We start from the raw sequence: 17,140 nt of genomic DNA on the forward strand, positions 1-17,140 counted from the left end.
CAGAGATTGCTGCTCAGCTCAGACAACTAAGATTTAAACCCTCATCAGAATGTATTTATTGCACTCTTGAGTTCAAGTGGTAAGTCATTTTATTTAGTTAAATTTGCCTCCCTGTAAGTGGAATGTATTTTTCTCGACATGCTGAAGTCAATTTCCTTCAACATCCAAACAGGAAAGAGCTGTCCATGATGCTAACCGCCAAAAGCTCATGCAATTGGAGAGGAATTCAGATTTTTTACTTTGCAATGTCAGTGACCTCTTATGTAACACCTCTGTAGCACTGTCAAGTTTATCCCTGCTAGATGTTATTTATTCCTTTGGCTTGTTTTTAAAAGATGACTACATAGATGGACACAATCTCAATATCACCTCATTGTTTTCCCAAAGCAAAATATTTAGAGGCTAGACATACAGTAGAATTGTTTCTCAGTTTTGCCACTTTTAATTTTAAGTTCAGAGTACAGGCTTGGATGTAACTGAAATATACCTGGCCATTATTCTGTTATTTATATTTTTGCAATCATCAACCCTAAAGGCTTTTTGGGTTGTTCTTGAGGGATTAACATGGTGGATTCCTCATTTTTTTCTTCCTTTATCCATTTCCTCTTTGTTTTGTATTTTATATACATGTGAAATGCTGGGACCACTGATCTCTTTTAATGGTGAATCCTTTGGCTATGGATTATGTAAAAAATAAAGTATAGTAAAAACAAGACAGAAAAGGTTGACAGTGGTCAATAAAAAACCCTGTCAAGTAACTGAAGAGGAACTGGGCTCGTGGGAGTCCTTTGCAGAGTACACATCTCTGCACAATTTAGCAGTTAACAAGACCTGGCCAGTAAGCAGAAGGGTTGCCAGATACCTTGTGGGGGTTATTATGTAGCTCAGTATACCTTCTTACCAGCAGATTGAAAGCCGGCCTCTGAGCAAACCCAGATGCAGCAACGCATAAAACCTAAAGCGTTAACCATTTTCAATATCTCTGTATACAACTGCCTATTTAAAACAAAAAGATATAGATGGAAGTTAAGATAATGGCCACAGTTATGACCTTAACACATTAGTATTTACTATCGGAAATTGTACAGCTCAGACAGGCCTTACTTTCTTTACTCCATGCTTCAGTGAAGGAGGGCAAGCTGCAGCCTGTGCTGAGCCGACCACATTCAAGTCTCCATCCTCTCTTATTATTCACCCATGCAGTCTGCTGGCTGACAGGCAGATGATTGATGGGGACCTACAGGTAAGTCTGGACAACTGAATACACCCTGTCCTTACATCTCCCCCCAAACCCTACTCAGTGTTCAAAAAAAGATGGACTTTCTCTTGGAAAGCACAAGTACTGTAAACTAATACTCCTACTGCAGATGACGTTTTTGGAGTCATGGCTGAAGATTTTGTTGCCAAAATAAATGCACACCTACGATACCATGAGAAAATAGTCTGTACTGTTATTTCGTCACACTAACTCAACAAAGCCTAATTCACACAATAAACATAATACAGTCATTTTAGGGGTTTGTTGAAAGAAGTAGCTCCGAGCCTGAGGGGCAGACATGGCCCACAGGGGGCTAGGCATGTGTGCTGCTGCTCTTGGAGAGGTCAGAGGTCGCAGACCAAAAGATCAAGGTCAGTGGGCCTACTGCTGTGCGCTCATTGGGAGAGTGAACGATGAGGTCCTGGGACAGAAACCCACCCACTCCTCACATGTCACACTTAGGATCCTCAAGTCTCCATTTTTTACCAAACCACTGACCCGATCATATACTTACGTACCTCCCATGATAAACTGAAAAAAACACTATTATGAGCTGCAATTTTTCAACCAATTTATGCCAGTATCTCTGTCTCAGAGTTGAGTATTTCCCATGTTGCCTTGTGTCAGCTTTTCACAAGGTCTAACAATATTGTAACCTTGAGGGCTAGAGATTTTTTGTAGGTAAGGGTTGAACTAGGGTCTTTTAGAGAATTCCCCAGTCACACTTTAAAAGACATGGGTAGCATAGTCATGTTGCATATTTTAGGGAGAAAAACCCCTCTAACATCTCAGCAGTTGAGAACTACTAACTGGTTGCCTGTGTTTTGTTTCACATAAATTTAAACACAGTCAGCCCAGCTCTGTTTACCTTAATCCTCAATCTACCTCACACATTCCCATGTGTCTCAGGATAAAGCAGTCCTTCAAATCTCATGGGTGTTGGAATGACCATAGATTTTGGCACAGATTGCCTACTTGGATGGATGGGTTGAGCTGCTTGGAAATCTAAGGGGAATGAATCACCTCATCACTTCCCAGCATCTTAGTAACAGACAGTGATTCACTCATTTCAGGATTTTGCAATTGAAGAGAATAACTAGGTCACTGAAAAAATGTGATTAGTTTAATGCCAAAACATGTTTTATGAAACTATTTGAACCGGTACATCATTCCAGCTCTTAAGTTTGATAGCAACCTCTGTCTTGCTGAATGTTTGGAAATAAAATCAATGGTGGGCTGAAAATGACTGCATTATTAAACTAAACAGCCTGGTTGTAAAAATGCATGCTAGACAGATTTATAGTTAATCCAAAAATACATTGGAAATGTCAAACTGGCTGCATCCTTAATATGTGTGTCATAAAAGTGACCCTAACTGAAGCAATGTGCTTTGGGAGAGCCCACTTTCTTTAAGCTTTTCAGTGTTTTTTGGGACCATGAAACCAAAAGCCACACAAGAATTGACTATTAAATTGTATAAGGCGATTTCTGGGAGAAGGCTGGTGGGTTGGGTGGATTGTAGAAAATGTTGGGGGGTGCTCTGTGGCAGCTTAATTCCATTTGAAACTTGACAACCCATCTGGAGGTGTAGGGTGGTAGACGAGGGAACATCAACACAGCAATAGCAAAATGGCTGTAATGAGTGTTGTGGTTTGCTGTTCTGTTTCTCAATCCCGCACAGTTTGAGATTATGTGCTCAGAGTCATTAAATGGACTACACAGGAATTCTCTCGCCTTTCTGCCATCGTGGTCATTCTCAAAAGGGAGGATGTCTGTTTACCGTGACAACCAAAAGAATGTCCAAACTGAAAGAGTACTCAAGCTGTTGTTTTTTTACAAGGTGACCCTGTTTTACGGTAAGCTTTGATTGGAAAGATGCTTACCTCATCCTCACATCATTTTGGGTTTGGTTCCACTTCAGTCCTTTCACTTATTGTGATTTGACGTTCCATGCATAAACTAATCTGACAGACTATTTAGTTCATGACATTTGAATCTGGTACTTTAGTACCGTAAGTATATATATAATATCTTATAACAATATATTGTTAACATTCAACAAAGCCTTCTTAGCAAGTCTGTCAAATTAGCGACAGCTCAAGCCAAAGATCTTTTGATGGTCATTTACGAACTGAACCATGGAGTCTATAATTGTTTCAAAGAGGCTCGAGTAACTTTCAGCAGAAAGTAGTAGTTATTTCAGTTCCTAAAAATCTAGGGTCTGTTTTTTTTCTAAATGAAGAGATGAGAAAGACTCTTCTTGGATTGAAATTTCCCACAAATGCTTTTCTTTCCTTAAAGTGAATCCTCTATATCTGTAGCAGTTCTGGTCATCAACCACAGTTCCTGTCAGCTAATGTGAGAGAACAAAATTATTAGTCTTAAATGAATGCCAAACAACTGGACCATTGTTGGACAGGGTTCAGTAAACAGGGACACCGCACCCTCTTGCTTGATCCAGCTGCTATGCAGATTTACCCATGAGTGAACAGGTGTGCTGTACCCGCATGCTCCTTGTTTCACTGGCAACCTTTTGACCTATGTAGATATAGACACCATACCTCCTACCCCTCCTCATACATGAGCCCTCTAGATCTCACTATTCACAACTATTATAAGGAAGGAAGATTAAAGGTCAGTCCAACTATCTCCATTTCAGTAACAACAAATGCAGGTAGAGAAACAGGTTTCCATTTAAACAAAATTCAGTCATAAGTACAGTCGTCCTGCACTTTCGAACCATCTCTGTGCCCCGTCTATCTTTCCAAGGTAACTGAGGGTCACATGGTGTGATGACACTACCAGATGTTAGAAGGTCACCTCCATGCCAGGGAAAATCCCTAGTGACCTCTGCTTCCTGATCCTTGAAGGTGAACCCCGGATGCTAAGAACACTGACAATGAAACCTCAGTTAACTTTCCATATATCAGCCAGACAAAGGTCCCTGGTTCATAATAAGTGGTGGTAGGAAAATAAAAATGTCGCTTTTTATTGTTGAAAATATTTTATGGAAATAAAATTGCTCTTAAAAAGGGTTGATTTATACATTTGTATCTAATACCTCAGAGTCTATTGTTAGGATGGTTCAAGTTGAGCCTTCTTTCTGTTTCCGCACAAAATAACAGTATGCCACAGTGTGGTAGCAGTCAGTTATATTCAGGTTTAAGTTAGCAAATATTTTAAGACCACAAGGATCTGGCCTAAGAGGTTAATTTAAAGAGGTTTTAATTATTTTCTGTGGAAAACGGTTGGACCAAAGATGTTATGTCTGCACAAAAGAGATTTATACATATTGAAGGCTTTTAAAAGAAGACATTTTGATACTGTACATGTGAACCTTGTTTGCACCCTTTGCATTTTACATGTGAAGAAGAACCTTTCTGTGTTCTGTAATACTTATCAACAGTGTTACATGTGTGCATCTCTCTCTTTACATTTGTTGTTCTCTTTTACCCTTCCAGATTTAGAAGGTTCCAGAAGGAAATCATTTTTGTTCATAGTTCTGGCAACAGTTTTAACCTGCACGCAATTCCTTCACATATTATCTGCTTTTATCCCAAAGTATTGTTCTCAATAAATCATTCTAAATGGTTAAAAAGTGTTCTCATGAAACAAAGGAAATCCAAGCAGAAGATCTGGTTTCAGATATTGGAGTGCAGAAACTGTTACCTAATTTCCAGGATTCCTCCTCTTCCACTAAACCATTCAAAACTATCTTCTACCGCCAATGTTTTTTTTCCATAAGTTAATGCAACAGTGACTACATACAGTTTAGGTTTACAAACCAACACGCTTTTGAAAGGTAAGAGGTGAAAGGATTGCTTTCCTTTACATTCATGGAAATGCTTGGTAAGACCTCCCTTTCCATCCTCAATCAATCCAGAACAGGTGACCATTTCCACGTTTTCCATGTTCTCATGGTGTGCTTTTTCTCCTCAGACTGTGACTGACTTTTATTGACAACGTGAAACTATTGGCTCAGCGTCTGGTAACTCAACAGGGCTCTGGACAGTTGTTTTTAACAGGCATCTGCAGCTGTGGTCCAACCAGTAGTGTTGCTGATCTGTGTAAGAGACCCACTAAAATGATGGCCCTCCTGATGAGTCACTTTTCGGAACGGAGGGTAAGACCTCTGGCAGCTCGATTAGTGACTACAATTCCCAGAAGCCCATAGCTGATGTCAAACATTTATTTTCTACTCTTTCTCGGTTCCTTTTGAGTTGGGCAATGCCTTGTGTTTGAGTTGGTGTGCAAAACTGAAATGGAGGCTTGTATAGAAATGTGAAGAACACATTTTGAATTTAATACTGTAAAGCAGCATTTATGGATCTCATTGGTGATACCTATTTGGTATCTGAGATGGAAATAGTGGCGTTAAACTGCGGAAATAGTGAAATGTTTTGCCTTATTAATTATGCACATTTTTCAGTGCTCCTGCTGTGCTCTGTAGGAAACAGGCTAGACAGATCTCATGCCACGTTCCACAGCCACAGTAAGTCCACTGCAGCCTTCACAGCTATTGCAGGGTTGAGGGAACCTGGAATGTTTTAGTCCTTCACTAGGTTGAGCACATGTGAGGAACATATGGAAATGTGAAAACGTCAGTACCTTGGATCCTTCCCCTTGCATCCCTTTATCTTTATTTCTCTTTCTCTCTGTCTCTCATTTTCACTCCATTTACTGTTTGTTTTTTGTCCGTGAGCAAGGATACCATTTCTGCCAGATTTACAGCTCTTTTTTTATTTTTTTTATGGTCGACCCTCGTGATGTCAGGCAGTGCTTTATTGTGTGGGTCTCAATGCCCTGCAGGCCCGCATAGCCCCACACCCGTCAATCCCCCTGCCTGAGTTTGTGAACGAATGGTTGCGGCTTCAATTTTATTCCCCTCTGCAAGGGTCCCCTGTGTTCCCAGCCAGGAGGGCTTAGCATTCTGGTAACTGGTAAAGTAACAGAGATGAAGTTGAACTAGCTAGGGACAGGCTTGCAGGATATTAAAGGCAACCTTGTAAAACACATAATTTAAATAACATTTTCCTTCATTTAGATAATTTCTCCCAACACCTTATCAGAGATTAACTAATTGTACCTTGCTGTTTACATGGCATTACTGTTTTGCCATTACTGTTTACATGACAACTCAAGCAGAAAGGCACATCAAACTCATCTCTATAGTACTCGTCAAGCAAGTACCACAATATGGTAAAAAATGTGTTGCTAAGTCTGGCTACATTATATTATTCCATATCTAACTTTCAAATGGATTTGGAATTGAAGATTGGAAAATATTTTGCGTGAAATTATTCACTTTAAATAACTAAGATGTTGTTGCAGAACTGGTGTGACATTTGCCTGTGAGAAAGGTCACAGTTCAGCCACTAGAGAGAGACCCTACTCCATTTATAGCTGTCAACTGCTCAGCGGCAACTTAACACTTATCACTTTGACAAGCGCTCGACAAAGCCATTCGGGGACCACGTTCCACTCGTTTGACCTCAGGTGTCTGTTAGCCTGACAGCCCATAGACTTATTGTCTTGCACGGAGTGTGTTTTCCCTGTTGACTGAGCTTCCAGCACCCCCTACTCACACCATGCCCATTTAACTCTCTAGACAACCATAAGTAACTTGTGAGTGATCACATAATGTTCCAAAAACACCTTTCCAAGTCTCAGCCCTTAGGGTTTCCCCGGATCCCAGTTGCCCCATTGGCAAACACAAGTGAAGGTGTAATGCTTTACAGACTGGTTTGACAGACGAGGGTGAACATGGGTGAGTTGTCATGTAAGGGCTTTTTCGTTGGCCTTGACAAAAGAGGCTTCAGGACCCGACTAGTTTCCGTTCTCAAAGAGAGGTGTTCTTTTCGACCTAAATCTCTCCAGTTTCTCGTACCAGACCAACGTTGAACTTTATATTTGTGTACAGCTGCATGAAATGCAGAGCAGATAATTGCAGGGTCTGTGCTTGTTCGGAGCTGCAGGTCGTAGTTGGCAGAAACATACCACGCTAGACAGGCTGAACACTTGACACTTGGTATGTCAAAAGAGAATTGTACCGATGTGTATTCATGTATATGTTTGTCAGCACAAGCTTTTGTGCACATATGCATTAGGACTAGGTGTTTACTATGTTTGTCTAACAGTGGATTTTCCTGTTAGCAGTTGTTTTCTTCTGGGTTTGATCTGGTGCATTCCTGACGGTTCACAGATTTGTGTCATAAACCCCGGCAGCTGACAGCTGTGGTACTGACAAGTGAGACTAGATTCATGGACACATAATAAAAAGCTGGTTAAAATTTCTGTAGTTGTGTTCAGTAAAAAGAAACTCAACTGGGTATTATCCCCATTGTCTTTGTCTTTATCCCACTCTATTTTATATTCAATTAAAGTCCTCATCTTAAAAAAAAAAAAATATATATATATATATATATATATATAAATTCAAATGTGAGAAACAACGCCCCCAATGTGAGGTGCAAACCTGTAGGCCAGCGAGAACTCAGTTACAGTAGTCAATAAAACACTGTGGCCTGGCAGCTTGGTGGCGTCCTCTGTCAGGAACCAAAAGATCCTCTTGATGTTGCGCAGAGAATACCGACAGGTCTGCGCAAAATGACGCTGTGCGCTTGTGCAAGGCACTTCACCCTACTTGCCTCGGGGGGAATGTCCCTGTACTTACTGTAAGTCGCTCTGGATAAGAGCATCTGCTAAATGACTAAATGTAAATGTCTGCATTGTGCTAGTGAAGTGTTTCTTAAAATCCAGATGCTCATCAAGGAGGACACTTAGGTGTCTTGCCGAGCTAAAGGCTGCCACGGCTACTACAAATAGCAGGGATGACAGGGATGAAGAGTTGCTCCATCTTGTTCAAGATTCAGTTTCAGGGTGTGGGAGGATATCCATGAGGAGATGTCCACCAGACATACTGAGATTCATTCACTGACTCGAGGGGGTAGAGGGTAGGAAGTAGAGAGACAGCTGTGGATTGTCAGTGAAGCAGTGTTAAGAAAAACCATGTGATTTAATGATCAAGAAAGGTCATCAAATTGAAGGAATGTTCCCAAGAAGGACTACGAACAGGCAGAATATAAAAGTTGTGGCATTTGTGCAACCACCTATAGTTTTTCTATGATTATCCTTTAAATAAATACCTTAACGCATACACTGGAACATTGGGTAACCTCAGACCTGTCAGATTCTAAGATCTATTTTGTGATTTCATCATGGCAGTCTGGCCCAGGAAGGTCCAAACCTTCTCTGAAGTTTCCCTGTCTGCTCCATTTGTTTTTGCTAGTTTGTTCCTGACTGGTGACATTGGCGGAACTAAACCCACAGCAGAATACCAATGGGATCCTATTTTAAAATCATACATTCCCCAAAGTTGGATTCGAAACTTTCTGTAACATTGAAAATTTAAATGTTGTTTTTCTGTACCCCATGTTGTTTATCAGCCTCATTTTAGCATATGCCAAAAGGGAAAAAATGGCAAAACCACAGCAATTAGAAGTGCATGCCAAAGGTCTGACAAAAATTTCCACCAATGACCTGTAGTCAACAAATTCTCGGACAGTTTCACTTTATAAAATATTCCTATTTAATGAGCGTCTCATACAAGCTACAGCCACCAACAATAATTATCCTAAGGTGAGTTGGCTTGCAAGTTTGTACAAACACACACTGTTTTACTTCTCATTAAAGACATTCTGTTGATAGATGAGAGAGTGTAGGTGAGTCCAGATTTAGCCATTAAAATGTATTGGTTAATGGTTACAGACTTCTTAATAAGATAGCTTTCTTTGTTTATTGTGCTGAATTATGGAATTCAGCTTCTTGGCTCTTAAATCACTTGACTGGCAGCGACATTGCTCTCTGACCCCTTTCCTTGAGGTTAGGGAATTGATGATCCATTCAGGCTTGTAAAGCAGACACAGTGTTGTCTTTGGGAAGCCTGACCACCAACCAATACCAAAAGATTACTCTGGAAGGGTACTTACTGTAGGCTCACTAACGTCTTGGCAACTCACCTGAGGTCCAGCGACATCCTCTTGGCTTCTGGTCTTTGTCTGGACAAGGCTATGTCCAGCCAGTAGTGGCAAGGATGGGAGTTTGACTGCTGGCGGCCATGTTTATGAGTGTAATTTATGGAGGGGTGGCGTTGTGAGACCTGAACCACCATTCCTCACATAGGACACAACTTCCTCTCTTAAGAACTGAACAGAGTCAATGAGAAAAGCAGAGGCATCACATCATGTGCACACTATTCACATTTCTTTGATAACCTAATGCGCTATTTGCTTTACCTGACCCAATGACGTCATGACTTTTCAGATATAGGATGGGCTTCATTTGCCGATGCTAATAAAAAGTCTAAAGTATATACTGTGTCATTTTGGGATGCAATACAATGTTTACGTCACTCATAATTAACTTTAATTGTTCCAATATTTAGGGTAATGCCTTTGAGTGCAAAAGACTGCACTCAAAGGCCTGAAGGAGTTGTGTTTTACTGAACTGATCCAGAACGGCTCAAGTGGACTGACATATGGAAGCAAGCAGGCACTTGTGTTCCGAGAGAAAAGCCACAGTGAAGTGGGATGAGATGCGCACATCTGAAGCCGTATGGGGCTCTTCTTTAGATAATGGTTCTCATATGGCCAACATTGAGTATCAAGTGCCTTGCGTTTCTCCTGCAAAAGAGGGGTTTATAAGAAGAGGTAGATTACCATGACGACCCTTAGTCAGATCCTGTAAGCAAACACATTTCTGTCTTAGACTTGTTGTGGTACTGCTTGGGTCTGACGGTCACCATGCCCCTTTGACCTGCATCCATTATGAAGAGGTATGTTTTCTCCGTCTTTCTTACGTCTTACTCAAGGTGTTGTACATCAAATATGAAGTTGAAGACGGACCATTTCAGACTTGATGTCTTTCAGCAGCATAATATGAGCATCCACCTCTCCTCCTCCTGAGACCTCCCAACACACCTACCACCTTCTCTGCCCACTCCATCGCAAACTTTGGGTTATCTCCGCAAAATGCACCTGAGGTGGCATTAAAAAATTTAAAATACCCAGAGGGACAACCATTAGGCGGCAACGTGACCAAAGAGCGGCAGCGAGGGGCGCTCGGTTGGCCGTGTATTAGTCACACAACCCCATTCACAAAAACGAATGGTTGGACCGTGTCATGGATGAGTTGTTGCAAGAGACAACCACCCTGCGTTCTCCTTCTATCGCCTGGTCCATAAAATCAAATTTCCTGTCAGGTCATGCTGATGGCACAGTCAGGATTCGACACAGTCTGACACCGAGTTCAAAGACGAGATCTTTTCTAAAGGGATCGAGTGACTCAAAAAGTGTTTGTGCATTTGCTCCAAGGAAGGAGAGAGACTTTCCACAGTGGGTACGCCACTGGAGTACCGAGAGAGCACATGTCGCCAATACAACCCCGACATAGAAGGATTAGAATGTTTCCAGGGAATGGAAATAAAATCTAATTTCTGCACTGCAGACCCCCCCCCCCCCCTCCTCCTCCTCCTCCCCAAGAGATCACTGCTGGGACACACTTCTGCATCTTCTTCCCATGCTCTGTACAGTAGCTGCATTGAATATCTACCTAATTCAAGTCCTCATCTTTTACGTTCTCATTGATCTCAGATAATTTTTTATTGTCTATTTGCATGGGGACAGTAATATGAGCTGTTTGGTATACAGTATATGAATCGCAGGGGGGTATTACATGAACTCAAGCTGTTGAGGAAGGAACTCTTGAGGAACACCAAGCCTATTTTGACATGCAGTGTTGTGGACAAGATGTTTTAGAAGCCAGTCAGTCAATTGGCCCATTGGTGGATCATTAAAATATGTCCCAAGCACAATACATCATTTCAAAATTGTGCATTGAGGTCACAAAATAAATTCACAGGGTTACTGACTGATAACATTGCGACACTATCCACTTTCATGCTCATCCAAATCTTGTACAAATCGATTGAGTCTCTTATGGCCTCTTTTATAAAGGTTCTTAGCCAGTGTAGTACACAAAGACACTGAGATGATGATCCCTATGACAATGGAATGTATATATCTTTATCTTGCTTCAGGAGGCTACGTCTGAGTGTTGGAGTAATGCTTTACAGTTTGTGTGGTATGCTCACCAGCCTTTCTTGAAGATCCGTTCCAAGACAGTTTCTCCACTGGAATTGCGAGTATTTTATCACATGCCCATCTAATGTAATATCCCATTTTGTTTCAAGCACTGATTGCCAAAGGATGCTGGTTTGGGACTTAATTATTGGTTCTGATCCAATACAAACACTCAGCAATAGATGGTTTATTTGTTTTCTTTGGAAAGCAAGTTAACATTGAAAGTGGAATTGCCAAATAAGGATTTTGTTATTAATGCTTGACATAAAGTATATGAAGCATCAGAATACAGCTTAACCAGCTGAACCTTAAACACCATTAAACGCAACCCTCTTGTGTATTGAATAAATATGTAAATTGATCAAGCCATAAGGCTTTGGGAAATAAATGCCGTAGGTAGCTTTAGCAAGGGCTTTTAAGGACACGGGGCATCCATATCTATCTCCAATTTCTGCTCCCACGCATTCAACTTTTTTTCCCTCCTGGAAGTGTCCTAGAGTGGGCCTGACACAACACAGACAACCACACAAACCATCTGGACTGACAGATCCCCTAGAGATCCACACATGCATCTCATCTTCGCATGTAACATGTGTAGGTGATGCTGGTCGATGTGGATTAAACCTGTGTACGCTAGCGGCTGTGTCATAATGTAAAATAACCACATTTTGGGGGTTATTTCAGTGTATATATATTTCTTATTGGTTGTTAAACAGCACAAGCAAAATGGACAGTGACCTGATCACAGTGAGAGCTTCTCTCATTGTATTTGTTTAGTGATATCAAAACTCAATAGTTGGAGAGAGAGGGTCATTATATTTGTATCTAAAATACTGTCTACAGTAACACATAGGTACAGATAGATCTGACAATTATTTCAAAATGTCTAGATCTTTGTAAAGCTATAATGGTAAATGGTCATTGACTAATTAGACTGTATTATTACAGACAAACAACGCTCAGAATACTGTCATAGAGATAAAATTACAGAGAACTACAAAGACACAAACAAATCCACAACTTAAATATTTTGTGTGAAAATATTATCCTGTATTATGTTAAATGTCAGCCTGTGAATTGACCAGAAACTGATATAGATTAAAATATCTGGAAAATAGACTTCCACACCACTCACATGTTAACAGAAGCAAGCCAATTGTCTTACAGATCTCCCATCTTCCAAATACGTAAATGGAAAGTACTACCACTGGAAAACTTTATAGACCAGGGTTGCCTATGCCTTTTCCTTTCATTGATGTGGTAAATCTCTATTAAATTATACATTGATTTAAAGCCATTCTAAGAATACCATACCAAATAGATCATGTTACAATTTCATGCAATGTCCCACCATGTGATGTCAATCTTCCAAGCAGTGAAATATGGTAAGGTAGAGTTTGAGTGAAGTTTAATCGCAGTCAAAATACCAGTTGTTTTAGGAAAGATTAAGTTGGGAAAACATGTTATCCTTCCAGGGCAAAGAAAAGGATGTACACTGGCTTTTTTAAGTGAAAATTGTACAACAAATTGTCCCACTAATAATAACTTTGTGTTCATGTTGATCTCTTCTTGGAATACATTTGTCAGAGCCATCCTACTTATTTGACATTATCTGAAGCCATATTTATACTATTTCAAACTATAGCCCTAATTATTCCTAGTAGTGTAGTCATTTCACTTAGCTGATGCTTTTATTCCAAATGGCTGACAAATTTGGATTTCACCCTGCGACCTCTTGTTCTGTTGTCAAATGCTATACTACTGAGCTATACCAATCTCTTACTAGACTGAATTTCTCATGTCTAGATTTTTCACCATCATGAACCCTACTATATACTGCTTTCAACCAGCTTGAACCTCAACATGTATTCAATGTGGTGCATAAGGTACTCTACGCTGTTGTACATCCTAATCACCTGTCCTAAAACTGAACCTTTCACTTGCACTCCAAAACAAACATTTACTCAGAGAAGTTACTGTGGTCAAATGTATTCATCCACACTTATGAAACAATGTTCTGTTATGTTTTCCACCCGAGACATCATTTTGCTTCATTTGGAGAGTCATAAATTTACTGTAACAAATGTATGGAACTTAATTTCATTGTTCCTCATGTTTGTTTTCCAGAATGTTTGCCTCTAATCACTACCAGAACATGTTCAGACATGTTAAGTCATAAACTATATGTCTGTGATTTAGTTGAATGATGTATCATTCTGTTTATGAAGTTTTATGTTAGTCTCATTCTAAGGACTTTCCCAGTTTTGGAAATTAGAGTCACCCAGACCAAACTGTTCCTGGACCTGAAGGACATAAGAAAACATTATGGGGGAAAGTCTGGACTCTTTCACTCTTCCAGGATATGTAGATCCGACATTATCTATGTTTTTTGTAGCGCAGAGTTTAGTTTATCTAATCTTCATATTTGCCTAATTGTTTATCTGTGTGACTGACTGAGGTAGTGGAAGTAGAGACACAGAGATCTGTGACCATTTTATACACTCAACACAAACCAGGCTTGGGTTGATTTAGGCATATTGATTCCCTCCCCAAGTTCCTTCATTTGCAAATTAGAAAACCCAACTGTCTCCATCTGCAACCAAAACAACTTGGTTGAGTTAACAAAGCATGTATTAGATAGATTCCCTTCCAAAATAATCCAACCATCGAATGACCTTTGCCCATTCTTCAAAACAGCAATGAATGGAGAACCAAGAAACATGTATTATACGTGCTTTACCAGGCACACCTCTTACCCAATGAAAACATACAGTTCTGTCAACCATGGCTTTTCATCATGTTTGTCTTTTTTTAATTCAGGGCAGTTGACCATTGTTGAATTGCAGGACCACAGCTTCTTTGTTAATCTCAACAATGCTAAATCCTGTTTGGGTTTAGTCTGGTAGTCAGTTACATCATACAAATATGAAATGCAAAATTATCTTTAAAAGTACATTTCCCTGTGTATGGTGTTGCCTGACCAGCTGGAGGAAGTTGTAGAATACCAAACAAGTAAATAATTTTTTTTCCTTAAATTGCTAAAGACTAATAGACATCAGCAGTAACTTCAATTTGTGCCCATCAACCAAAGACTCAAACGTGTCAAAATTTGTATTGTAAACATATCTAGTCAACATATCTAGAAAATAAAGTCTGTGTTTAAGTGAAATAAGAGATTCCCAAAGGTCAAGCACAATTTAAGGTAAGATGCCAGGGGGGAACAGATAATTTACTGTTGTAATAGAATGGTGGCCTGTCAGCAACATGTTATATTGCACAGCTTCCCATGAGTGTTAGTGGTGAAACCTTTATGCAGGGTACTGTTCGTTTTAGTCTAGCAAGCTAATTGCTCCCAAGATCCTCATCATCCTAATATACCCATGGTTATTTCACCAGTCCCTCAGGCTACACACAGCGGCCATCGTCATGGCCACCATTTGGAGGAAATTAGCAGTTTGTCCACCAATAAACTCAGTGTTTATTTGTGTCCAGTATGACTTCATAGCACACAACAATTTTACAACCACAGATTTGTATTTTGGCACACAAATTAGCTTGTTTCCCTTCACGCATTGTAATATCCACAAAGCCTGGTTCATTGTGTTCATGATGAATATGAATGTATTATTTTGATACCACATTGAAGTACTATCTTGAGCTAGTATCATAATGACATACATTTGAATAAGATCTTTAAAAAAGGTAAAAGTTTTAAAGACAATCCTAGGGTATTAATTTTCTTGTTTGTTTTTTCACAGTTGGAAGACATTTATTATGGTATCGCATGACGCACAACTCTTATCCCCCAGAGAAAAAAAAGGCTTAGGTTTCAAGACATAATTCGGAAGCTGTAGCTCAAAGCAGCCATCCAACCTTTGACCCTCCCCGAAAGAAATTCCTGCTCATATATCTCAATCTGCTTCTGTATCTATGTCCAAACTTGTTAATCTCCTCTAAATAGTGGCTAACAAAGCACTAACCTTTAGCTGACAGAACATGCACCTTTTAACACAAATCCAAATGGCTTGTACACAGCCAGAAGTTTCTTTTTGTCATGCATGCCCATGTTCAAACAAATTAGGATGCCTAAAGGAACATATGGACTACATTGGTCTGACAGGGAACTACCGCAGATGCAGAAACAGTTTCCACTCGTGCACTTTGATGTCTCGTTTCTGTACATTGGGTAAACCTTGTGGCCTGACTGACTTATTGCAGATCTTCTCAAAAGGTGTGGAAAGGTCATTGCCGCTGAATAAATGAAAGCTAAGTTTTACACTTTGTGTTACACCCAGACTGTAATGTCTGATTTCTCCGTACCTAACCTACTGCCACCCAAATGCAGCTTACACATTCTTGAGAGGAACCAATCTTTCTCCCAACTCTGGGATTGATACTAAAACAAATCTGTGGAAGAGTGTACATTGTAAAACTGATAAGTTGATATTGTCAACAGATGTTTTCTAAGTTGTGTTTCATTTTTGGATGGGCAAAGCGGTAGAGCATTTGACTGCAGCTAATATAACTAGTAGTAGTATGTATGATCCATTTGTGTTTTTGAAGGTGTATATTTTATTGGATACAAAGCTATACCAAAGCTAGTTTTTGGACCAAGAATAAATGTAACATTAATTTCTGTGTGCAGACAAGGAAAGTAGTGTGTATATTTGCCTTTAATCTTGTGCATGGACTATTACAACCAGTTATCCTAGGAAAACATGCACAGGATTGTTAATTAAGCTTGTTTGTTTGCAATTTGTTAAATAAACGAAATTGTGATTTGGACCCCAAATTATTCATTTATTCCCCCTTTGGTCTTCTGGCAAATTGTGCAAGCAAAAGAACTACGTCTGTACATTTTGCCAGTACCATTTAGTCATGTGACAACAGTGTTTAGACCGTAACCCATTGTGATTGTATTTCCAAAATACAGGCTCTAGTAGACTAGACCAGTTATTTAACCATGTAATGGCTGTGGTGACCAGTGGTAGCATTACCGTCAGACTGGTGAACTGAGCCATGTTCATACCCCAAACTGCTGTGTAAATGCACGGGAGGTTTAGTTTTACCATCCCAGTCCTGATCAAATCCCCCCCTTAGTTGTAACTTAAAAACTAATGTACAAAATAGCAACATAGTATTCTGTTTTTATTTCAGACCCATTCATTTTTTTTGTTAATGCCACATCTGGCTAGTGTTAACTATGGTTGTTTTCAGCCTTATGACAACATATACACATATATGTAAAAAAAAAATACAACAACATTAAACAAAAATTACAACAATTAAACACATGCTAGTGTTAAACCAGCCCATATGGCTTGGGGTTGTATATGGTATGTCATCATAGCACTTTTTATGTAAGTCACACTGAAAGCATTTTGTAATTTTTAATGCCTTGTGTTTTTAAATGTCCTCAAAAGGAAGATATTTAAAGTTGATGTACCTCACCTGTGTTTTACAACTCTTTTCTGCACTGAAATGTACTATATTATGCTCCACCATAAAATTTATGTTAGCCTTGCTAACACCCTTTTCTCTTTTCCTTTTTCATCTGCAGGGATTTACCTGTTAGATATGATTTACATCGACTCAGCTTATCCAGCATCAGACAGCATCATCGAGACTGAACAGCGAACCAATCAGATGAACAACCTTCTGAGGGTCATCTCTGACCTGCAGATGTCCTGTAAATACGGTATGTTCGTCTTTCTTCAACCAGGGCACTGTAGAATCCGTTGGA

At 39.7% G+C, this 17,140-nt stretch overlaps 1 protein-coding gene across 2 annotated transcripts in view; it reads left to right on the plus strand.

Moving 5' to 3' along the window:
- LOC124463130 (ras-specific guanine nucleotide-releasing factor RalGPS1) overlaps positions 1-17,140 on the plus strand; it is a 111,806-nt gene that overhangs the window by 71,359 nt on the left and 23,307 nt on the right. For both annotated transcript variants that reach the window (XM_047014884.1, XM_047014886.1), the window contains exon 9: positions 16,958-17,095. In XM_047014884.1, coding sequence (XP_046870840.1) covers positions 16,958-17,095 — 138 coding nt within the window. The remainder of the gene's footprint in view (positions 1-16,957; positions 17,096-17,140) is intronic.

This window comes from Hypomesus transpacificus, unplaced genomic scaffold (genome assembly GCF_021917145.1).
Source record: "Hypomesus transpacificus isolate Combined female unplaced genomic scaffold, fHypTra1 scaffold_27, whole genome shotgun sequence".
NCBI lineage: Eukaryota > Metazoa > Chordata > Actinopteri > Osmeriformes > Osmeridae > Hypomesus > Hypomesus transpacificus.